A 25,473-nucleotide genomic window follows, 5' to 3' on the forward strand; every position below is an offset into this window, starting at 1 on the left:
AGAGACACTTTAGGTCACCCTTCTACTCTGCAGCTCTCAAAGTGCTGTTCCCATCTGTGAGCCACTTCCTGTGAACACAGGTAGAGACGGGGTCATAAAGCTGTGGTCAGCGGGTCTGCTGAAGTGTCAAGGGGACAAAAGGAGCCAATACAGTTCCTTTCAACTCAAGTTCACAATCTCAACAAGTCTCACGTTGCCCTGAAACTGGAATGGGTGTGTCACCTGGAGGGCTGATGGATCAGGGTGTGGTACATTCTTTTGTGAAGAATCTTAGATGCTTTTCTGTTACCTTCTTGTCACTGAGGCTCAGAAAGCTGCACTGCCTTGAAACACTCTATGGCTCTAAAGATTGTGCTTTGGCAGAAGTGAGGTTCAGTTGACTCAGCTGCTGGACTCTAAGCATGGGCCTGCTAATAGATACGCCAATACAACTCATCCTGAGTCCCGTAGGACAACCCTAATTCTTACCAGTTGAGTTGGAGGAGAATAAAAGTATCTAAGCAGCAGGTTTCACAAAAAGTTTCCCATTATAGGGATGATTTTGTGAATTGAGAATGACAGCTGAGGTTTGAAGCTTAAAAACAAACAAACAAACAAACAGACCCAGAAAGCCTCAAGTTCTTTCTGGAACAATGGATGTCAAATAGAAGCAGATTCGCAATCGTCTTTCAGGCTTGGTGTCATGCCACCTACCACCATCACTGAGATGGCTGTACAGAGCAAAAGAGCTGTTTTGGCACAGGTCAAGGGGTCTGGTTTCTGAAATACATTTGGACAGTCAGATGCAATGAGAAGAGTTTCTTGCTACAAGAACAGATAGAGTCCTAAGCACGGTTGCTGATTTCTTCCAGCTTCGTTGCAGGGGAAGGTAGGGGCAGGAGGACTATGACCACATTTGCAATCTACCACAGGACAAAACAAAACAGAAACACTCTATTAAGTTCTTGTGTCTTGGTTCCCATCCATGTTACTGAATCAAGACTTTATTCCTGGACTCTTACTTAGCAGGAGGTGAAGGGGAGGACCTGCAGGGGGAGGGGAAAAGGGAGGGAAAATAAAGTGTTGATTCAGTTACATGGATAAGAACAAAAACACAAGAACTTAACAGGGTGATTCTGTTTCATTTTGCCCCATGGTAGACTGCAAAAATGGTCATAATCCTTTGTTCTTCTTTTCATCCAGATTGCTCTGTAATGTGACTTTGCAGCTCATTCTTATCAAGGGGGATACAAGGAGGAAAGTCTGCTTTCCCTCCCACTTGAAATTTGTCTGGTCTCATGACTGGTTCTGGCCAACAGAGAGTGGCAGAAGTGGCAGTTCCAAGCCTGGCATACTTCCACTGCTTCTCTCAGCAACCTGCTGCTGCAGTGGGAACCAGTCCAGACTAGTCTTCTGGTTGACAATAGACCATTGGAGAGAGTCCCCAGTCTTCCTGGATGATCAGCTGAGGCCATCCTAGACCAGCCAACCCTCTGCTGCTCTCCCCTTTCCCACAAGCTGGCTGCAGACATATGCCCCAATGTGGCCATGATCAGCCATGTTCGGTCCAGATTAGAAGACTGCACAGCTGACCTACAGGTTCATAAGCAACTCCGTGTTTAAAACATTACAACTTGAAAGAATTTCTCAAACAGAAAAAACCGACTGATAAGTGTCTCAGCCTTTAAAACAAACACATTCCAGACCACCCGGCAGTTCTTTAACATCTCTCATGGTTTAAGTCTCATATGAATGAACAAGGGCACCAGAGCCCAGCTTTCATGTGTGCTGGGCTGGGTAAAAGTTCTGTAATAAACCCACTTACAGCTCCATTGGCTTTACACTGCGTCAGAGGTGTGGTTTTAATTCTCCTTCTAGCCTTTCAGTTCCCTTTAATTTTTCCTTCAAATCTTTTCCTATTGAGTTTGAATAATTTCAAAACAATCTTATTTGTGGTGTGTGTTACATGGTTTACAATTTTTGTTTATCTTGAGAGGAAAGAGAAAAAGTGGGAAGGGTGGGGGGTTTCTTGGAAACCCAGTGGCGTGAAGGACAGACCAAAATTTACATGAAATCGCATGTTGAATAAACCAAGGAGTGAATATATATATATCCTTTTACAATATCTTCTTCTTTCTTCTGCTTTAAATAAAAAAGAAGCAGTATCTACTTTTGTATTATGGCCCAAGATTTCTCCAGGCCTTTCCTCAAACACGTATGTCAATAACTCAGTAATCGTTTTATTCACTCAATAAATTTGAAGCACACAGAAAGGACGTCGAGTCATAGTAGATACAGGCATTTCCATTGATAGTCTTCCAAAATAAAAGAGGGAGAGAGTTTTCAAGCCAGTAGACCTAACTCTCAGATCAAGGAATAATTCAGAGAAGGGAAAAACCTCAGAGGTGGGCATTAACACATTTTTCTGAAATCTCCAGGCAAGTAGAAATAGCCAATCTGGTTTTCTCCATAGCTTTGTACATATATCTAGCAATATATTATAGAAGAATAAGCAAAATACGGATTCCATGACAAGTTCCGTGTGCTAGCATCACAAATACTGTGATGACTGACATGTGGCTCTGAGCCACCTATGAATGCAAGGTGACAGACGTTCCGTATCAGATCTGGTGTCTAACTGGAAGAAATGAACATGTTGTATTGCTGGCCTCTACAGTGTTTCAGCTGTGTTTTATATTAGGCTTTCCTCAGCCATACAGTGTAAGGTGACAAGTGAGTTAACTCTATTTAACACTAAAAAGCTTCCACAGGGCAATTTTGTAACATCGAGGTTCATTACTCAATTAGACTATTCAGATGAGGTGTGACAGCTGTGGGACCTCAAACACGATGTTTGAAAGGTTATAGGTGAGTGCTGGGTTGTAGGGAGGTAGCATAGGAAATAGGGGCCCAGTGAGCCATGAGGGCATGTTGCCTTAGGGCCTCCTCAAAATAAGGCATTTCAGAAGGGACTCTATCAAGAAAAATGGGTAAGATGAGTGAAAGACACATTTGGTTCTGAATTGTGGTGAGAGAGATGTGAACAGGAGTCATATCACAGTTGGAAATGGGATCACTGGCAGCTTCCTGTTTCTATTATGTCTAGAAAACAAATGCTTTGTTATTATGAGGTGGTGTCTTTGCCACTATGTCTTCTTGTGTTCCTCTTTGGTTAAAACTTTATGTCAAAAATAATTATAGAAAAAATATACATAACACATCATAGAACAGCTGTGACCTGATCAGTCTGCAGCTTGCTGCTGACGAGGTTGCAGTGTGATACAGGAATACCACAGACTGTGAGGGAGGCGGATGTGCTCACTGACTAGAAAGAGAGGCGTTAAGAGATAACGGAAATGAGTCTGTCAAGCTCCATGCAAATTGCAGAGACAGCAACTGTGGCAATCCCCAAGGAGGTACAGACAGTAAAAAGGAATCACATTTTCCAACCCCTTTTCCTTTTCCTTTATTGTGAAGGAGAAATTTGAGTGTCGGATTTCAAGATTACCCAGAAAGCCAAGCTTGGACCTGAGGGTCTGCCATAGATGACAGGGGTGGCTTGGAGTTACTGGGGCCATAAACGGAGGCCTCTGAACATAAAGAATCAGGAGGTCACTTTAGGCAGCACGCAACCGAGGCCAGCCAGGTACTAGACCCAGATAACTTCTGGCATCTTTTGCCACCATGAATGAGGCCACAGTCATCCACAGACTGGATGTGGGGAAGGTGGGAAATTTCAATTTTCAAATGTCATCTATGCATTTAATGTTTGATACTTCCTATTAATGAGATGCTCTTTTCTGGGGAGTTTGTAGTAATAGTGCCAGGAAATGGATTAAGCAGAACACGTCTGTTGCATATGTCAAATATTCCTGAGTGCTGGAAAGGAGCTGGGAGAGGAAACATGCCATAAGGGCAATATTGCATGAAATTAATTGCCTGAAGTACTTAAGAATTAAGACTTGTATTTTGTACACAGTAATAATACCTAAAATAGCGTTGTTTTCAGGGCTTTATATGTATTACTACATTTAATCCTTACAGTATCTCTAGAAAGTAGGTACTCTATCTCATTTTTACTAATGAGGAAACAGTTTCAAAAAGGTTAAATAAATGACTTGCCCAAGGCCACATATATTGTAAGTGTTGGTCAGAATTTGAACCCAAATGCTTGACTCTAGAGATCATAGCTGCACTTCAACCACAAAATATATCGCCTCTACTGAATTTCAGTGCCCATCTATGTATAGATGTTATTTTCTATTTTGTCTGTTTTATTTCTCTTTGAAACCACATATTTTTACTGAATGTGTTTATCAACAACTTGATCCTGATTTGAATTTATTATCCTAGTTTCCCTCTTAAGCATGGAGTCTCAGTCACATCTCTGGATTTTTAACAGATATAAATGACACCTGGCACTGGCCTCTTCTTACCTCTTTTCCACACGTTTAGTCTTGAAACGCTGCTGCTTTTCCTCTACAAATGATGTGTTTAGTGCTCTATGTAATCTCTGGTGAAAAGAGCAGATTCAAAACATAGAGGTTATTAGAAACACACATCCATGGGACAAAGTACCCCCTAAGATTTAATCTCATCACTACAAACCTTGGCCTCTCAATAAATTTCCAGGGATGCCCCCAAACAGATCAGTATTCAGTCCCAATTCTCAAGAGAATAAGAATTCTAATTATAAGTTATCCTACCTGGAGGGGAAAAAAGTAATTCGATAGGAGCCTAAGAAATGCTCTGAGTTGTAAAAACGTTATGTGATATAAAAAAGTTATAAAGTGTGGCAAAGGGCCTTATACAATTGCTAAAGGTGTCAAAAACTTAAGTTTCACTTCTTAGCAGTGAAAACAAGGGAAGAACTGAGAATGAAACTAACTGTGTGAACATACAATGGAAAGGATCAGTTGTAAGAGGTCCTAGGATGAAAGTAGGAAGAACGGGGTTCCACTGTAACCCAACCAATGATAGTGACCGCTCTAGAAGATAAAGTGGTGTGTTAATAGCAGAGGGCGAAACAGATGAATGGGGCAAAGATGGCACAATGGCAGCCTTACTGCTGAAAGCAGTGATGGGAGGCAAGAGGGAATCCATCTGGGAGGTCAGGCTGGCTTCCCCCGCCTCACCTCTCACCGAGCTCAGGGAGGACTGATGCCTTGGCGAGACCCCCTTCATCAGTAAGAAGCCTTCTGGGTATATTTTGGTTCTCAATGCCAGTGGCCTTTGGGTCGAGATATGCAAGGAGTGTGAATGGAGTTCTGCCCGACAGTTTCAGTTCTCCCTGTAAGTGAGTGTGCAGGTGTCTGGAATACACAAGAGGAACTTCGATGCTATGAGCTTTAGTCTTGGCACCAGTGGACTTCAAAGCTCTGGACCATTTAAAATGCAGAAAGAACAGGGGCCTGTGGGTTCATCTAAAGGAAAAGAGGGACTTCAAGCTCATTTAATGGGTTTCAATTTGGCAAGAAAAGAATCCATCGTTCACACCATCTCTTCAGATTATCGTAAATGAAGCCAGGTTCAAAACAATGCTGTTGCTTCCACTGTGAGCAACAGTGCAGGGTTGTGTGAAAGGAAGGAGCATTATGGGATAGCTTAATTTAAGGGGCAAATGAATTAAACAAGATAGTATGGTGAGAGTGTCTATACCACCCTGGTTCTCTTGGTAACTTGGCATCTGTCAGTCTGACTTGGGGCACTGGATTCTTCCCTCTCTGGGAACTCTAACATTTAAGAATATTGCAGCAGGATAATGGTGGCACTCACCTGACTGGTGTGGAGCCAGTATTGCAGCCTAGATTTATTCTTGATGCGTGGTAACAGCAGCCAGTACACTATGTGCTCACCAATGGTGGTCAAGATGGACAGACCAAATCCAATGCACAACAGCACAAAGAGTCCAGAGAAGTGTTTGATGCCCATTTGCAGAGTCTGGCAGAACAGGAAAGAAAAGGCCATGAATGTGATGCACCACCTGTTCCCACTCTTACACGCAGATTCTTTTTTATTGGACCCAAGGAAAGCTGGACACTGTCCCTCTGTGTGCTCTGTAGACTTCACTATTCTACACTGTGAAGGGAATCCAGCTAGGACTAGGTGCTTCTGCAGGGCACAATTCCCAGGGTGCTCCTCACATACAGTGCAATTGTATGACTGGTCCCTAGAGTCGTGCAGAGGCCCTGTGTCTGGACCACTCTATGGTCTCAAGAGAGACACTAAGAGATAGAGATAGAAACTGAGATTTGAAACAACTTGATATATTAAAACACTGAATAGTTACCAAGGAAAGAAAGTCTCTCAGGGACTGAGAGTAGATTTAAGGGGAAAAGATGATGAATTCAATAATTTTGACATTCAGATCTTTCAGGAAACATGGAGATCATCTAGTTCAATGTCCTCATTTTTGGGACCAGAGAAGTGAAGGAAATTGAGGCATGTCATAAAATTGGACAGCCATGGAGGATAAAGAGAAGGGACCTACTTGTTGATTGCTTTTTGTGCCCTGATATAGGTATTATAACTGCCATTCATACTTGAGGAAACTAAGGTCCCTGCAGCTTTTAAGTGACAAAGCTGGTCTATAAATCAATGTTTGTTTAGCTCCAAAGCTTGGGCTCTTTCTGCTGTACAACAAAACAGCGGCAATTATAGGAACAACCATAAATAAAATAACTTTAACATCTGTGACAGGCATTTTGCTAAGTGATTTATATGAGGTCTCTATGAAATAGGCATCATTCAGTCACTGACATCAATGACCAGTCAATCCTGAAGAAAGAAAACATTTGCTAGTGCCTACTATGTGCCAGGCACTCTTCCAAGTATCAGGGGGTAGAGGGAGGAGGGTTATGCCCCTGCCTTCAATCAGATAGAGTCTAGGAAGGAAGCAAATATTTATACCCCCTGATACATTGATCCATGCCTTCTGGCTTTTGTGGAGAAGCTGGCTCATGAGATAAGACTTGAAGAGAGGTAGAATGTTGAGGCTTGGGTTAGGCACTCTAAGCTGAGGGCAGCAGAAACAAAGAAGGAAAGACATAAGCTTCTGACACAGTGATCTGGGGGCTTGTGAAATAGAAGGCTGTGCTAAAGGGGCAGGGAGCATAAGGCCTGAAGGAGAAACAGGGCTGCACTGGGCAAGCTTAGATAAAGCATATTCCCCAAGATCAAACAAGCCAGTGCTAAGCAGCCTGGTGTCATCTCTTTGTCGGAGGCTTTTGGTGGTCGTTGTCATTGTCATCATCATCATTGATAATTATTTAGCACTTAATATGTGCAAGACATACTTCTGAGCACTATGTCAACACAGCAACTTGCTTAATCTTCCTATTGACCCATAGGAAGGTCCTATTACTACTTTTATTTTGCAGGTGAGGAAACTTAGGAACAAAGGAGTTAAGTGACTTGTCCAAGGTCTCATAACTAGAAAAGGTCAGAGCTGTGTTCACACCCAGGCAGTCTGGCTCCAGAGTCTATCCACTTAACCACCTCACTTGACTAGTCATGAGTGATCCTCCTATCCTCTTGAAGGGGTTTTCTTTTTATTCTCCCCACCCCTACCTCTACCCCCAGTCCTAAAGAAGCAGCCACCCGTCAGGATGGTTCAGGAATGGCTAGACCTCTGGGATGTGCCAGGAAGTCTATCTGGGGGCCAAGATTCAGAGGCACAGCTTGGAGATTAAAGGCTTTGGGGAAGCCTGGGCCATGGAACCTCTTTTCCTCCATGATGCTACTACAGCAGAGGCTTTGAACCAAAAATAGGTGCTAAAATCCCTGGAGAAGGAAAGACCTGAGATGAGTAGGGGGATAGAGCATGCACCAGGTCTAGGAGACTGGGACACAGGCAGGAAAACTAGCAGACCACCTGAGAATGAAGCAGGAAGCCCAGCCTTAGTGAACAAGGAAAGCCGTTTAAGAAAGGTGAGAGGTAGGAGTTCCCATCGTGGCTCAGCAGTGCCGAGCCCAACTAGTATCCGTAAGGATGCAGGTTTGATCCCTGACCTCGCTCAGTGGGTTAAGGGATCTGGCATTGCCATGAGTTGTGGTGTAGGTCACAGACACAACTCGGATCCCAAGTTGCTGTGGCTGTGGTACACGCCAGCGGCTATAGCTCCACTTCGAGCCCTAGCTAGAATTTCCATGTGTCGAGGGTGCAGCCCTAAACACACACACACACACACACACACACACACACACACACACACAAAGTGAGATGTGTTTGGGGCCCTAGTGCTACTCAGGAACTAGGGCTTTTCCTGGGACATCTCTGTATAAGTGATGACCAACCTGACCACCAGAAAATATATACAGAGGTGTTTGAAAATAGACCTTGGCACGGACCTGCTGTAATGTGCACAGGATATGGCTATTACAGAGGATACAATCAGTTACTACTGCTGTGGATGAAGAACCAACCAGGGGAATTCATTTTGGATTTTAACACTAACACTATCAAACACTCAGCAAAACACTAAACAGACTGGTGCTGCTTTCTTATAAGGTGCTGCCAAGATGAAGAAGAAAAGTGTAACTTATTTGGAATCATTCTGCCTTTAGAAGCATGGTGTTCCCCTCTTGTTGCATAAAAATAATTGTCTCATTTCCTCTTATGACCCCAATAACAAATAGGCTGTATTCAGTTTATTTTATCCATTTCTTTCTTCAAGTTTCTGTTGTTTATATCACATACTTATAGACTAGCAGAAATAGTTGCTGTTTTTCTTAGATTTAATATCTGTGTGCCAGACACCGTATATGCATATTATAATCTTATAATAACATTGTAAGTTAAGTATTATTGTCCCCACTTCACACTTGAGGAAACCGAGGCTCATTAACTACTGCACCCAAGATCATACAAGGTAATAAATAGGGAAGCCTGGCTATGGATCCAGCACTGCCAAAGCCTGTACCACCTTCAAGCAAACACCATTTACAGGTATCCCTTGCTATCTGAACTCTTACTGTCTATTCCCTGTAATAACTTGCAAACATTTTATTCAAAAATCAGCATCTGAATTGAAAATCCGCTATAATCTGCCTGTGGGCACCAATGACAATGTTGACGCTGTGTCTGATGCTGAATGATAAGATGTCTGACTGCAGCTGTAATTCAGCTGTTCTTCCTGGAGGGCCACACTGCTTCAGTGTGCCATGCATTAGATATGTGCATCTGCCCCATATTATCAAGTGAAAACTTTTTATTTGATAGAGTGGAACTTGCTCAACTTGGCATTTATCTTTGGTCAGAGGAAGAAGAAGAGGAGCAATGAATATTCAGTGTCAAAGCTTTAAATCCAGTGATGCAGACAAAGTAATGATTGCAGTTGCAAGTGACGAGTAGAAACATCACACTCAGAAATGCAATCGCAGCCTGGTCTCATGTTGTCAAGAGCTGTATAAATGACAGCAAAGAAATGCAAAGAGAAATAAGTTTTTTGTTTTCTTCATCCCATTGCTTCATCTGCAGCTTTATTTGATAGCTCACAGCCCTACACTTCTGGAGTCTCAAGAGCCAAGGAGAGAAGACTGTTCCAGGATTTAACCATGGGTAAATCTCAGGCATTTATGGCTTAACTTAGTCCTGCAGACTCACCCCAGCCCACCCAATTTCACTCACTTAACTCTTCGTTTCTTTTGCTTTTTAGGACTGCACCTGTGGCATATGCAAGATCAGGCTAGGGGTCGAATTGGAGCTACAGCTGCCAGACTATGCTACAGCCACAGCCACAGACACAGCAGTGTGGGATCCAAACTGCATCTGCCACCTACACCACAGCTCAACGGCAAAGCCAGATCCTTTAACCCACACTAAGAGAGGCCAGGGATCGAACCAGCGTCCTCAAGGATGCCAGTCGGGTTCGTTACCACTGAGCCACAATGGAAATTCCCAGTTAACCAATAAGTAACATTCAAAAATCACTTTGCTTGCTTATTTTATTTTGCTAAATGTTACTTATATTTGTTATGTTTAACATTTTATTTTATTGTTCATTTACATTAGTACACATTTATTGCACTGTGGAGGAAAAGCATACTCTGCATTATGCACACATGAATACCCACTTCTTAAGCATTAAAGAACTGGTGTTTTAAATGCTTCATACTATGCAGGAATCATTGCTGGACTATCATATATAGAAATCCATTCATTGTGCATTCAATTTTAAACACTAGTGAGTGTCTAAGAATGGTTTAGTGATTTTTAGGGAAACTGGTTGGGCTTTTTGAAGTGGAAATTCTTTATTGTTTTTCTCATATAACAGAAAAGGCTCCTATTATCTGTAAATTTACTAGCCAACACATTTCCAGAAACAGACTAGCTTCAAATGGAGAGATGCTTTGACTACCAAAGGTTCTGAGTGGTCTTTGTCGCGATTGTCGGTGCTTCCAGTGACATGTAGAAGCCAAGACCACCACTTTTGTTGCTGCTAAACCCTCTTTGGCATCTTGCTCAGCTGTGGACCCTCAAAACATCTCATAGCCGATGAGATAACTGACTAGACTCTGAAACCTCCAGCAAGTAATGCAGTTAAAGTATTTCAGTCATATTTGCCTCAGATGTTACTGGTTAAATCCTATGATTTAAGCCTCCTTAGACCCCAGTCCACAGCTCTCACCACACAGCAACTAGCCCATTTCTCTGGTCCTCTAAAAAGTCTGTACTCATTGCTTTCAATTCCTCTCCTTCCATTCGCTTTTGGACGCACTCCAATTAGGCTTTTAATACCTAGCTTAGGATCCTGGCAAAGGCAACAATGACCTCCACATCACCACATCCAATAGTCGATTTTTGACTTATTCATGCATTAACTTGGACACCATTGATTATTTCATGCTCTTTGATGTATTTTCTTCAATGTTTTGGGGAAGCCTCTCTCTTTGTTTTACCTTAGTCTTCTTGCTGTTTCCGCCCCATCTTTCTGACTGTGAACACTGGCATAGCTTCAGTTCTTTAGCTCCATTTACTTTCTTAACCAGACTCATGGCTTTAAATACAATGTACTTACCAATGGCTTCCAAATTTTTATCTTTTCCAACTCCTGACTCATCCATATCTAATAGACATCTCCAGCTTGACACATTAAAATTACCTCTGAATTTCCTCCCTGAAACCTCCTCTTCACACAGTCTTTCCCATCTTAACAAATCTCCATCCTTGCAATTTCTCAGGCCAAATACCTTAGAGCAATTTTGATTCCTCTCTTTCTCTTCATCCAGTACTATTGTGTCTGCAAATGCTGTGGAGATTATTTGCAAAGTATGTCCAGAATCTGATGACTTCCCACCACCTCCACCTACCACCCTGGTCCAAGCCACCATCATCTCTCACCTAGACCACGGAAACAGCCTCCTGACCCCTTCAATCTGTTTTCTGCAAGGCTGACAATGACTCTCAAAATATGTCACTCCTGTGCTCAGTATCCAGTGATGGTTTTCAGCCTCATACAAAGAGTCTTTACACAGGACCACAGGACCTTACATGACTTAGTCCCACAACTGCTAGCTTCATATTCTTCTCTCACTCTTTTACTCTGCTTTGCTGCTTGGGCTTCCTCACACTTCCTTAAAAACCATCCAGCAGTTCCTCCTTGAGGGTTTTCATCTTCTGTTCTCTCTGTCTATAAATTCTTCCACCAGGAATCAGTATTGCTCTTTCCCTTATTTTCTTCAGGCCTCTGCTCAGACGTCATTTATCAGTGAAGTCTACCCCAAACACTATGGTTAAAAAGGCAAATCCTGGAATCCCCTGGTGTCTCAGAGAGTTAAGGTTGGATCCCTGGCTGCGGAACTTCCACATGCCAAGGATGAGGCCAAAAAAAAAAAAGGGAGGGGGGCAAACCCTTCCCCTTTCTTTCCTGGACCCCCTACCTGGTGTTAGTTTGCTCCTGACATAACATGCGTTTGTTTATTGCCTATTTTCCTCCTCGAGGAGAATGTAAGCTCCAAGAAGCCAGGGATTTTGCCCACTTTGTCCAGAGCATACCCTGACTGCCTAGAGGAGTGCCTAGCACTGACTAGGTTTTAGTATATGTGCTGCTGAAGCGAGCACTAGCACTTACTAGGTTTTTAATAACTATTTTTTGAATGAATGAATGAATCCTTATGAAAGTTAGAATCTTTTTATTTTTTTATTTTTTGAATTTTATGGCCATATCCATGGCAAATAGAAGTTCCCAGGCCAGGTACTGAATCTGAGCCATAGCTGTGATCTATGCCATAGCTGTGGCAACACTGAATCCTTTAACCCACTGTGCCAGGCCAGGGACTGAATCCATGCCTCTGCAGCGACCTAAGCCACTGCAGTCAGATTCTTAACCCACTGTACCACAGCAGGAACTCCTAGAATCTTTTTTTGGGATGATGTAAATTTATATATCCTCCCCAACCGCCAAACACTTTTGTGTATTTCAGGAGGTTTTAGAATAATTCCGTGAAGGAGAAAGATAGAGATGGATCTTCTCAATGGATGGATGAGAAAACTTGCCATCCTGACTTCCTAATGCCAGTATCCCTCAGTCTGGGGACCTAATGTGAATTGGGAGGAAAAATACAATTAATAAAGTAAAAAGTTGGAGGTAGAAGGCAGTAATTTCAGCTTGCTTGTGTTGGAAATATATTGTATTGATTTTATTTGCTTGGGATCCTTCCCCTGGGGAACTGTCCTCCTCCACTTCATGTGGTTTTGGGGTGTCTACCACTCACAGGCTCCCCAATCCTTATCACAGGAGGCCAAGCATGGGACCCAAAGTAAGCCAATTTGCATCTGAAGCAGACACATTTGACTTTGAAAGTGGTTGGAACAGAGTCATTTCCAATGTCAGTGCCTCACAGACACTACTTCCAGCCACTAACGTTCCAGAGTCCTGTGATTCCTGAGGCATCAGTTACTCTCCTTCTTACCTCAAAACATTGAGCTTATCCTTCCTTTTTTTTTTCTTTCTTTCTTTCTTTTTTTTTTTTTTTCTTTTTAGGGCCGCGCCTGTGGCATATGGACATTCCCAGGCTAGGGGCTGAATTGGAACTGCGGCTGTATCCTATGCCACCACGGCTTGTGGCAATGCTGAGCAAGGCCAGGGATCGAATGAATCCACATCCTCACAGAGACAACGTTGGGTCCTTAACCTGCTGAGCCACAACTGGAACTCCCCCAATTCCTTCGATAACCCCCTTTATCTTGCTTATATTAATCTGTTGCTTGCAACCAAAGAATCTGCACTGATCAACTGCTCCAAGATGTCGATAACCTATTTGAGACAGATGATTTTTCCTGAGAACACTGAATGAATTTATCACATGAAGTACATACCTGAAAAAACTTAGTTACAATTACTCTCAACACTTCTCGAACTTATTGGGTACTTTCCCCTAGAGCAAAAGGACTATAAGAACCAGGGGAAATCTTTTTATTTTTCACTGATCTAACGTGTTAAGCTTTGTGTGATGATTTCTCCTCCAAGTGTGTAAAGCCAAATCCTGGTGTTCCAAATGATTTTCTTTTTCTTTAGTAAGAGACCTGGGTGGGGGAGGAATAATGGTTTTAGTAAGAGGTAAAGACAAGAAACGTTGTGAAGCTTTTGAAATATTAACTCCTAGATACTTGGAAGCAGGATGAGGAGGAAGCAGACTTGAAAGCTAGATTTCCTTTTTGTTGCCCAGAAGAGCAGGAGCTCATTAAAACTTGGCAGACTCCTTGTGCCTGTACATACAACTCTGTCCGGGTTGGGGGCAGGGACAGAAGATGGAGACCTGCACTTGCATGAGGAGTGGGCTTCGGAGGTACCAAGAACAGCCTCCAGAGGAGAGAGTTTGCCTGGCTGGAGACAGTGGGGTAAGACCATGCAGTGTAATCATTTGTGATTTATAAAAAAGTATAACAAGAGTCATGAGAAGGGAGAGAGCAGATATTCACTCAGAAAATCTGGAACTTCCTCATCAATGAAGACCATCTGAGAGAGTACGTTTAACAAAAGAAACAAAAGAGATGATTTGCAAAATCCAGGGAGACACTGTGATGAGTGGAGTTAAAATTGCTCACACATTTGGATAGGAATATAATCTAGATGGGACACTAAAATCAGGATCTGCAGGAACTTCTCACTGCTTCCCTGGTCCTGGGAGCTGTGGCACCTCTCTCTCTTCCAACCTGGAATCTGTCTAATGGCTCCTCACCAGGGCACTGCCCATGGTGCTGAGGAGGTGCCCCTTTCTGTTCCTGGTGCTCCCAGAGCCCCTCCCCTTCTCGGTTTGGGTAACCATGTTTCAGGCTTAGACCTGATGCTAAAGGTGCTACACTAGCTCCGCTGCGCAGTCTTTTGAAAAATCTTAATTTAATAGGACAACTCAAAAATATTTCTAAAAATTAACTTTGGGGTGATTAACTATTATTCTTATACTATGTAAACAATTACTTTCAATTCTTCATTTTTTTCTTCTGAACTATGACCGTATACATACATAGTTTCTAGAGTTGTAAGCTCTATGTTAATACAACAATTATGCTTCTTAAGAAACAATATATTCTAAAATTAATGGGTTTACACAGTCATTTTACTTATTAATATTAATGGCTTTATATTTTCACCTATAATTTTACTGTGATTTGACTACTACTTCCAAACTGTCAGGTGTTTAAATTTTCTTTCTTTATTATATATAATAAACATTGCTACAATAAAAAATCCTTTGCATAGAGCATTAAAAAAATCTTTTTTTTTTTGGCTGTGCCCATGGCATGCTGAGGTTCCCTGGCCAGGGATCAAACCTATGCCACAGCAGCAACCCAAGGAACAGCAGTGACAATGCTAGATTCATAACCCACTGAGCCACTGGGAACTCCTAAAAAATAATTTTTGATTCTTTCTTTGAGATAGATATTGCAATGGGTGATATTACCAGGTCAGACAATATGTGCCTCTTGATTGGTCCTCAGGCATGTGAAAACCATTCCCAATGATTCCCAAGATGCCCCAATTTATAGGATGCTCACATCCATGCCAACTTTGCTTTGCAAATAGTCATTTCTTCCTTTTTAAACTATTCCAATTTGCATTTATTCAATTAATGTGGCTACTTTTCAATATTTGTTTCTCCTATTTCTACATGTGTGAGTTACGTATTTATATATTTTGCCCAGGTAATCATTTTAGAAAAGGCAAGGAATTTTACTGAAAAAAGCCATTAACCTCTTTTCTAACATATTACATATGTTTCTGCATCTTTAAGTTTTCCTGTTAGCTTTGTCTAGTTATATTTATTATACAGATGTTTAAAATTCTACATGGCTCTATTTGCTTTGATTATTGGAAACTTGTTTCAGTTGTTGGGATGTTTTATAATCATTTGCTTTATTTTTTAGAAGTAGTTTTACTGGTTGCTTTATTTTCAAAAAAAAAAGAAAAGAAAAAGAAAACAAATACTTCAGTCCACCTTGAGCTTTTTTTACCAAAGAATGGAACACAGTGAAATGGAGCAGGACCCTCTGATCTTCCCCGACCTGTCTTCTGCCTGCCTTTTGTCTGTAGAGAAACTTCGGCCAAAGAATAAGTTAATCAGAGAAGTGAGAAGATGCAGAAGCAAAAGAAAACAGTTGAATGAGACCAAATAATACTAGTTTAGTCATTAAGCAAAGGCAAGGACCTTTAGTTCCTCCTTAGGGCCATAGATAATATTCTGAACCATATCCTGGGAGCTGCCTTGTAGATAATGAAATCCCTACTGGGTGGAAGAAGTTAACTACAGGACGACCAGACTTGCAGCCAAGACATAAGCTGCCACAATTTGAGAAATGGCCTCAAAGAAATGGGAACAAATCCACCCAGATGTACTTAAAAACAATCCAGATGACGATGTTCAGACTACTACATGACCAATTTCAGGATGACTGTCAGGTCTGACTGTGCTGTTGCTACATGTAGCTCCCTCCCTCCACCTATACATCCCTGAAACTCCCATTTAAAAGGTCTTGCCCCTCCCCTGGTTGTCTGTGGGGAGAGCATTGGCCTTTGGACAGAAGTTTGCCCTTTCTGCCCCTCCTACCCCCACTTGCTGGCCTCCAAAATAAAGCAAATTTTATTTTCCATCAAATTGACTCTTTTTTTAAAACATTCTTTAGCTCATATTATCCTCCATTATGTTCCATCACCAGAGACTGTATATAGTTCCCTGTGCTATACAGTAGGACCTCACTGCTTATCCATTCTAAATGTAATAATTTGCACAATCTTGCCTCTTTACTGCCTGTAGAGCAGGAAGCAGCCAGACCTTACCTTCTGTAGCAACATCACTTCCTCTTTATTGAGACTTCTGATTTCAGTCCCATTTGCAGAGGTACTTTAGCCAATAAAAAGCTAGTCCCATCCTGGGGTTGTGTGCATTCCTTTATGTTAATTTTGATTTTTACTGAGAATCTTCCTTTTAAAAATATTGTCAATACACACACACACACACACACACACACACACACACACACATGAACATACACAAAACACTGAGAGAACAAATATTATGTAAAACTAACAACAAAACTATTAGTGGGTCAGATTTTGCCTAACAGCTGTCAGGCTGTATCCTTTATCTACATAGCTTTTATTGATGCTCCTGTCCCTTCAGTATTAGGGTTTTTCATGATGAATCAGCTAATGCTTTAAAGCTGACACATGGTTTGTTGCTATTCACATAGTCACCAGGCAGTAGTATGGCTTTGGCAGGCAATATGAAAGAAGAGGGGTCCAGTTCTGATTCTCAGCTTAGCAACCTGACTCCTTTATCATGATGTCGCTTTGTTTTAAAAAACATCCAATCCTCTCCCTTTTCAAGTCATACAAAGTAGATAAAACACAGTAGCCAGACTCACAACCCACTTTAACCCAACAGAGAGACTCAACAGCATAAATGAAGAATGGAATTTGTAATAAAACAAATTCCTGAAGGCTTTTCCTTAGGAATTCATCTGAAGCATGATTGACTTAGGAAATAAACCAACTGTGCTAAGGCCATATTTTCTCCAACGCTAAAAAAGGAAGTGGTTTGGGGATTGCAACATATGGTACAAAGCGACACAATCCATAAATACAGGATTCATAACAACATATTGTTACTGATGTCTAGAGCTGAAAAGCATATTGGTTGCTGTTATCAGTTTAATTTAAATACTGTCACTTAATTTTTTCAAGATGAGATGAAGGTGGAAGATGATCTAAGACTGCCTTGCCTAGTCTTTTTTATTTTTTGCAATGCACAGAACTAAAGAGGTAGGAGCTGCTTGCTCCTTGACAAGCAATTCACCTCTTTTGTAAAAACAGAGGATTTGATTACATTAAAAAGACTCTCAGGGATAATTTGAGGCAGGTAAACACAGAAATCATAAAAATAGGAGGCAATTCAGTGAGATGAAAATAGCACAGCACTTGCAGTCCTTGCTTTGCCACTTACCAACTGGGATACCTTGGAGAAGATTCTAGATCTGTCTATAGCATCACCTGTGAGATGATCAAAAGTGAGATAATGGTGCCCACCTCACAGTGTTGTTATGAAGATTAAATGTTTAACAAATGTAACAGGACCTGGAACAGCTGTTCAGTACATGTTAACTACTATTATCACCCCAAGAAGCTATGCAGAACTAGATTTGTTGGCAATTGGCAATTAACGAAGAGAAAAATAAAAGCATTTTAAATTGGAAGTAAATGTGATCTTTATTATCCTCAAATATCCATATAGGAGTTCCTGTTGTGGCTCAGTGGAAACAAACCCAACTAGTATCCATGAGGATGCGGGTTGGATCCCTGGCCCTGCTCAGTGAGTTAAGGATCTGGCATTGCTGTGAGCTGTGGTGTAGGTCAGCAGTTGTAGTTCTGATCTGACCCCTAGCCTGGGAACGTCCATGTGCTGCAGCCCTGAAAAGCAAACAAAAAAAAAAAAAGGAAAAAAAAACATACAGTCAGATCTTTCTAAAGCAAGAAACAGGCTCACAATTCAAGGTCATGGTCACAATGCCTTGCCTTGGAGCTATGTCAGGTAGACTAATCAAGCTATTAGCTTGTAAATTCTAGCCATTCAACTTGTTAAATTTAATCAAGCATTTCAAACCCTTGGTCACAATTTCAAATTTCCAGGTTTTTTTTTTTTTTTTTTTTTTTTTTTTTTTTTTTTTGCTTTTTAGGGCTATAACCACAGCATATGGAAGCTCCCAGCCTAGGGGTTCAACTGGAGCTACAGTCACAGCAATATGGGATCTGAGCCGCCTCTGTGACCTACACCACAGATTGTAGTGCCAAATCCTTAACCCAGAGCGAAGCCAGGGATGGAACCCGCATCCTCATGGGTATTAGTTGGGTTTGTAACCCGCTGGGCCACAAGAGGAACTCTCAAAAGTCTTTCTCTTTTAAACTTCCTCCAGTCAAGAAGTCTGCTGTCCCCTCTGTAAATGAGGGGGTGAGAAGGACCTTGACATTGTTTCCACTGTCTCCTTTCTGGATTAGAATCACACAAATGTTCAGCTATCCTTAGATCAGATGTGGCTAAGTATTAAGAAAGGGTTCAAAAGGAACCCGCAGGTCTCCTGTCTTCCTTATACACTGATCTCATAGAAGAAGAGGAGAGGGGGAAGGAAGGACATTAGTGGAATGAATGGGTTGTGTTCTAACACTTTACATGCTTTACCTTTTTGAATCCTCAAAGCAACCCAGGGATGAATCCTCATTTTAATTAGGAGAAATGACGCAAAGAGGTGAAGTAACTTGCTCATGCAGCTAATGAGAAGTGACTGTGGTAAAGACCCTGTTGTAACTGAATCCAAACCCAGGTGTGTCAGAACCTTTGAACTATATGTTACCCTGAAATAGGGGTAAGACTCATGTAACTACAGGATTGGGAGCATTTACTGATTATTAATACCTTTTTTAAAGTACTGCACAGGGAATAAAGGGGCAGGGATACCTGTTCTCTGTAGTTCATAAATAGTTTATGAAATAAAGGTATGGCAGGAGCCTTAGTATATGGGTGCTCTGATAGTAACTCACTTGTCCTACTTTTCTGTGGGGTGGGCAAGACTAGCTACCTTTTCAAACTATAAGGATAATACATCTTGAAACGGATCTTCCTTGCCCTGAGAAAAATCACCTGGGTTTTGTCCCTTGGCTAAGTACTTGTAGGGAGAGTACATCTCATTGTCCTGGCATTTCGAAAGCCTTAAGCACCTTCCACAGGGAGTGGTCCATTGTGAGAACCATGCCTGATGTGAAGTGGAAGATACTGAGACTAGACCTGTCCCAGATCTCCAGCAGACAGCTTGTTCTCTGGGAAATGAGAGTAGAAGGTGGGACCACAGAAAGCTGGTAACATCTAGGGTACAGGCAACTGTGCACTTATTGGTATACTGGCTCTCCAAAACAAACAGAACCAAAGAAGTAAAATTTTTTGCTCTTTTCCATAATGTATTATTCCCACCATACTGATTTTAGGCTACTGACATGAGGTCACTGAACATGGAGCTGGGGAAGTGGATCCATACTTTGGATCTCCTCCAGTGTGAATAGGTTCCAGCACACTCCTTGGCTGCAGGTTTATTTTCGTATGAGGGATTCTGGGCTGTTACATTAGGAAAAAGACTTCCCAGGATGAGAGCGCTCTCAGCTTCCCTGTCAGGTCTGACTTTGAAACTAAGTTTTGTTAGTGTAGACAGCATCCATCTCTGCTGCAGAGGTGTACCTGCCCATCTCTGTATCTCTTGAGTACTAGGAGCAACACCACTTCAGCATCCTGGAGAGAGTCCACTGCAGCTGGAATCATCACTGCCTCCGCCCATGGGAGGGATGATTCTAAATCTGTGCCATTCTGTCCAATTGTGCAGTCGGGCTGAGAATCGGAGGTGAGAGAGCATCCCAGGAAGTTCTCACCCCTGACTGAGTGGAAGCCCCATTAACTGAACTTAATACTGAATGGGCAACCAACCCTGAGAACCTATCTCCACTGAGACTGAGAGCTAAGCTGGGATTTAGTCCAGTCTTAGCTGTTCTTTCAAGAGTCCTGAGTTTCTGTCTGAAACAGAAACTTCAGGAGCAGAAGCAATGAGACAGGAGGAGCCAGGCTGGATTCCTAACCCTCAAGACATGCTTGGAGATTTCTGGATGTACCATGGGAGTGGGATGTGACTTTGGAAAGGGAAAGATGGGTTTCCATTACCCAAAGAAAAGTGATTAAAAGATGCTCAGACAAGAGAAATATATTCATCCCTGTTGCTACAAGAGGTAGTTAATCTATCAAGACCCTTGAAAACCACTAGTAAATGAAAATAGTTCACCTAACACCTGATTGGAATTATATAACTTTCCCCATATATAAAATCATGAGATGTAAAGGAAAAGATGCATATTTTCTTATTTTTGAACTTTAAAAGTTCTTCTTGACTCCTTACAGTTTGGTCTCTGAGTCAAAACAAAGAAAAAATATGTTCATAAAAGCCATTTAATTTCTTTCTCCCCTTGCTCTTTCATCATGTTCTCCTGAACTCAGGGCATTACCCTGAATCATTAAAAGCAAAGTAATAAATAATACTTAGGTGGTCAAGAGGCTGGTGTTAGACAATGTTGCTTCACAAAGAGAAGTACTTTCCAGTAGGTCAGAGAGATTGCTGCAGGGCCTCTTGAGCTGATGTTTAAAGATACAGAGAAGAAAGAAAAAGTTGTTGTTGGGTGGTGCTCTTATAGACGGTCACACAATTACCCCCAATTTCTCGTGGACCTTCAGGTTTCTGGCCACAGCGCAGAATTCGTGGAAGGATATTTTCCCATCTCCATCCTTGTCCAGGGCGATGATGGTTTTGTCCACCAGCTGCTGTAACTGCCAGTCTTTCAGGTTGTCTCCCACCATCATGTTTAGCACCTGGAAGAGCTCCCCGTTGGAAATGTAGCCGTCTTTGTCCATGTCATAGATGCTGAAAGCAAACCTCAGCTTCTGCTCCTTGTCGCCCTTGACACTGAACTGGGAGGTCCCCACGAGGAATTCCTTGAAGTCCACTTCTCCGTTGCCGTCTGTGTCGAAAATGTCGAACACTCGCTGCACCAACGGGTTCACCTGCAGCCCCGGCAGGGACATGAGCTCCTTCATAGTCAGAGTGCCCGAACTGTCCAAGTCCACCTTCTTAAACCGCTTGCTCAGCTGTTTAATTTCGTTTTGGTCAAACTGGGAGCACATCTCCATTGGGTTACTGGGCTCATTTCCCATGGTGGAGCCAGCTGTCTCACAGGCAGTTCGCAGGGTGGGAAGAGGAAGAAGGGTGGCGGGTGCGCGTGCGCGTGAAGCTTGAGAGGGCCGGTTGCGCTGCCTGGAAGGGTGGGGTGGGGTGAGGTGTGGCGGCGCAGGCGCTGGGGGGAGCTGGGTGGGACAGGCTCGCGGGATCCTCGCGCCTCCAGACAAGCAAATAGGCAGCTCTGGGGGTCAGGCGTGAGAGTGGGTGGGAGGAGGGCTGGGGGACAAGTGGGAGCTTGGAAGGAGGAGCCTGGATGGGTAAGGTCAGAAGAGAGGGGAAAGGGGAGGGGGGAGAAAGAGGGGAGTTGGGGGGCGGGAGGATGCCCAGAGAGGCTAAGAGCCAGGATATCCCCCTTTCTTCCTTCTCTCAGTACCTTAACCCTTCTCTCTTGCCTTATTTTATCTTCTCACGTCCTCATTTTTCCTTTTACCCTGGGAAAGTAAACTCTAAGGGAGCTGGGCCGCATCTGTATTATCACCAGAGTACCCCCAGCACAGTATCTGACATGCAGTATATGCTTAATATATGTCGAATGACTGTGGAACTGCAAGCAGAGCTCCTGATGCTTATTTGCAGGCAGCGTTAGGACTAGATGAGATATTGCATCAAAGCATTGATCTCATATATACATTAACAGCTGACCCTTGAACACTATGTGTTTGTGCTGTATAGTTCCACTTTTCAACAGTAAATACTACAGTACTACGAGGTATTAGGGTGTAGATACTTTTCAACAGTAAATACTACAGTACTACGAGATATGAGGGTGGCTGAATCCTTTGAGGCAGAACTGTGGATACTGAGGACTATAAATTATGCAAGGATTTTCCACTGAGCAGAGGCTTGGTGCCCCTAACCACCTCCCCCTCCTGCTCCCTTGCATTGTTCAAGGATCAACTGTTTTTCCTAAATTCTCTTGGAGGGGAAGCCAGGAATGACATCCTTCTGGTACAGTGGCCACTGTCTTTTTCAGAACATGAGGCTCAGGGGCTTTGTAAATGACACCCAGATATTATACAAAATTTCTCACATGGATCATCTACAGGCAGTAACACATGCCTGAGGAATACACACAATGCTGAGTTCAGGTCAGTGTTCAAGCAGACACAGGTCTCAAGACTATAGCCTCTGTCACCCTGTTACTTCAAGTCCCTCATCTCATGCCCAGTCCATATCTTTGTTGGGCTACTGCCTGGCAGCTGTCCTGCAGACCACTTCGGGGAATGACTGTAATATATCCTGAGAAGCCTTTTACATACTTTGAGAGTAAAAATGGGCCCCACCCTGTTTCTCTTTTTCCTCCTTTGCTTCAGCTGGATTTGTCCTTTTTTTGTTGAAGATGAATCTCACCTTGCTCCCATAGTCCTTCTTCCTTTAGGAACACATCAGTTACTCCAAATGCATAAGAAGTACCTTTGGTTCAAGAACAATACAGTTCAAAGAGACCTGGGGGAGCCCCAGGCCACTAAACCAAACTGAAGGGGGCAAACACTCTCTGGTTTAAAAAATGTGGGCCCCTTACCTGTGCTTTATTTAGTTCAGCCAAAATGTTGGTCTAAAGATAAACATGCTGAAACCGGCACAACAAAGCCACGGAATACCTTACCATTAGATCTACACAGTTTAAAAGAGAAGAAAACGTTTAGAGGCTAAAATATTTGAGGACTGACTGACTGAACTCATCTTCTCTGAAAGAAGCAGGATTTGGTGGAAAGAATTTAGAATAGGACAATCAAATCTTATCTGACCACTCAGTAGCAGTAAGCAACTTGGACAAGTCACTTAACATCAGTTCTCCCCATCTGGAAAATGGGGCTAATAACATATTTTGTACAGTTGTATGAGGATTAGTGCCATTGCTAGCCAAGATGATAAATCATTGTTATTATACTTATTATAACTAATTTTATTACTATTTACCCTGCCGATGGAGATGAAGTCTTAAAGAAAAAATGGTTGGCAGCCTGGACACTGAAGTGTACGGACGTACATTTAATGAACACTCCACATGTACCGTGTACACTATACCACGCACTGCTCTAAGACTTTCCATTGCAGGCTAGAGGACTGCAGAGGCAGACCTCACTCATAGTCTTATAGACTCCTCTCTGCCTTTCTCCTGAATAATGCCTTAATGGTTGTCCTTTGAAAAGAGTCATCAGTGTGGAAACTCCTAAACGTCTCCCTATTTGCAACATATTATTAGGAGGCAGTGAATAGTAGTGGAGAGGGCGCAGGAATTAAATAGACCAGATTTCAGTCCCTGCTCTGCCCTATTAGCAGTGAGCTCTTAGAGGAGCTGCTACTGTCGAAGCCTCAGTGTCTTTATCTGTAAAGTGGTGATAAGAATCGTCTGCTTTTTTGGTCTGAGAGTAAGATGAAGGATTGCATATAGAAATATTATGTGAGAAAAAAAATATTGCTTCGGAGTTACTTCGTGGCTTAGTGGGTTAAGGATTTGGCATTGGCACTGCTGTGGCTCTTGTTACAGCTATGGCATGGGTTTGATCCCTGGCCTGTGAACATGCTGTGGGTATGGCCAAAAAAATTTACTGTCCCAAGAGTTAACTGAATGGTCAAACAGACAATACTGGGAAGATGGTTCCCTTTCATTGAAATAATTCAGTGTGCAATCAGAATTGCTTTACTCCTGCCTTGTAGAGGAGGCAATGTGATGCCAGATCTGAAATTTTAGTCAATGTGAAGTCGAGTTCCCCAGTCAATGTGAAGGTGAGTTCCCCATTGTTCTACATTTCATAAACTTTGTAGTTCAGCATTATTATGGAACTTAGTGCCATTGTTTCAGTTTTCTCTGCCGTTACTCTTCGTCATTTCCATGGAAGACACTATGTGTTACTGTGGAGGGATTATTCGCTTATCCCTGTGGAGGGATTTGGGTTGTTAGACATTCACTGCAGGAAGTACATTAAAAGGACTGGCTGACTAGTTTGGAAGAAATCGGGATCCTGGCATCACTTCCATTTCCCTAAGCTGTTTTTTTTTTTTTTTTCCCCTCAAGGCTTTTTGGAAAAAGGACCATGAAGGGTTACATGTCAATATAATTAACACTGGAAAAAAAAAAAAAAGACAGAAATGGAAGTGTTGCGAATTGAGGCTCATTATATAAAGCGCCATCTTCCAAGTGAGGCAGGAGAATGAGTTTCTGAGTAATTCACAAAGTCATTCTGGAAGCTTTAGAGTGGAAGCCCTCAACTTTCTGTGATGTTGCTGCTCACCATCTTTAACCTCTATTTGTATTTAGGTTAGCCACCATGTAGACTGGGGGACCACGCAGCCCTGAATATCAGAATTCTCACCTGCAATGCAATAATAACACAATAGTGTCATAATGTCATTGTAGGTTTTGGTGAGATAACATCTAAAATCCTAAAAAGCATGTAAAATAGCACACAAGCACACAGTAAGTGCTCAAGACAGTTTTTACCCTGCTTCCTTACTTTTCCACTTCTTACTCCTTTATTTGCTTTCTTCAAAGAGGACATTTGGAGAAATTCTGGCTATGTGTTTTATCTTCTCTGGATGTGACAAAACTTGTTTGAAGTTTAAATCCATTTAACAAATACTGCAACAACATGGATGGACCTGGAGGGTATTATGCTAAGGGAAATAAGTCAGATAGAGTAAGGCAAATACTGTATGTTTTCACTTATATGTGGGATCTAAAAAATAAAACAAATGAGCAAATATTACAATATGGAAACTGATCACAGATACAGAGAACAAACTAGTGTTTCCCACTAAGAGGGTTGGGGCAGGGGCAAGAGAGGGGAAGGGGATTAAGAGGTATAGGCTATTAAGTATAAAATAAATAAGGAGTTCTCATGGTGGCTCAGCAGAAATGAACTCAACTAGCATTCATGAGGATGCAGTTTTGATGCCTGGCCCCACTCAGTGGGTTAAGGATCTGGTGTTGTGGTGAGCTGTGGTGTAGGTCTCAGACACAGCTCAGATCCCACATTGCTATGGCTGTGGCTGTGGTTGTGGCTGTGGCTGGCAGCTGTAGCTCTGATTTGACCCCTAGCCCCTGGGAACTTCCATATGCCTCATGTGCAACCCTAAAAAAGCAAAAATAAAAAATACAATATCACTGATATTTTATAACTTTAAATGAAGTATAATTTATAAAAATATTGAATTCCTATGTTGTACACCTGAAACTAATGCTGTAAGTCAACTCTACTTCAATAGTAAAAAAAATATCCAGCACTAGCTAC

At 42.2% G+C, this 25,473-nt stretch overlaps 1 protein-coding gene across 4 annotated transcripts in view; it reads right to left on the reverse strand.

The window, feature by feature from the left end:
* Nucleotides 1–25,473, reverse strand: part of GRIN3A (glutamate ionotropic receptor NMDA type subunit 3A) — a 156,103-nt gene that overhangs the window by 4,451 nt on the left and 126,179 nt on the right. For 2 of the 4 annotated variants that reach the window (XM_021066896.2, XM_021066903.2), the window contains 2 exons: nt 5,755–5,919; nt 4,416–4,492 (listed from right to left, as the gene is read on the reverse strand). In XM_021066896.2, coding sequence (XP_020922555.2) covers nt 4,416–4,492; nt 5,755–5,919 — 242 coding nt within the window. Of the gene's footprint in view, nt 1–4,415; nt 4,493–5,754; nt 5,920–20,436; nt 21,314–25,473 lie in introns of those variants that run through there. The other 2 variants (XM_084991559.1, XM_084991550.1) reach the window with 1 other exon arrangement.

The sequence above is a fragment of the Sus scrofa genome, chromosome 1 (assembly GCF_054392235.1).
Source record: "Sus scrofa isolate SSC_HxYL_T2T_F1_AM1 chromosome 1, Sscrofa_HxYL_maternal_Yorkshire_Landrace_v2.0, whole genome shotgun sequence".
Lineage (NCBI taxonomy): Eukaryota > Metazoa > Chordata > Mammalia > Artiodactyla > Suidae > Sus > Sus scrofa.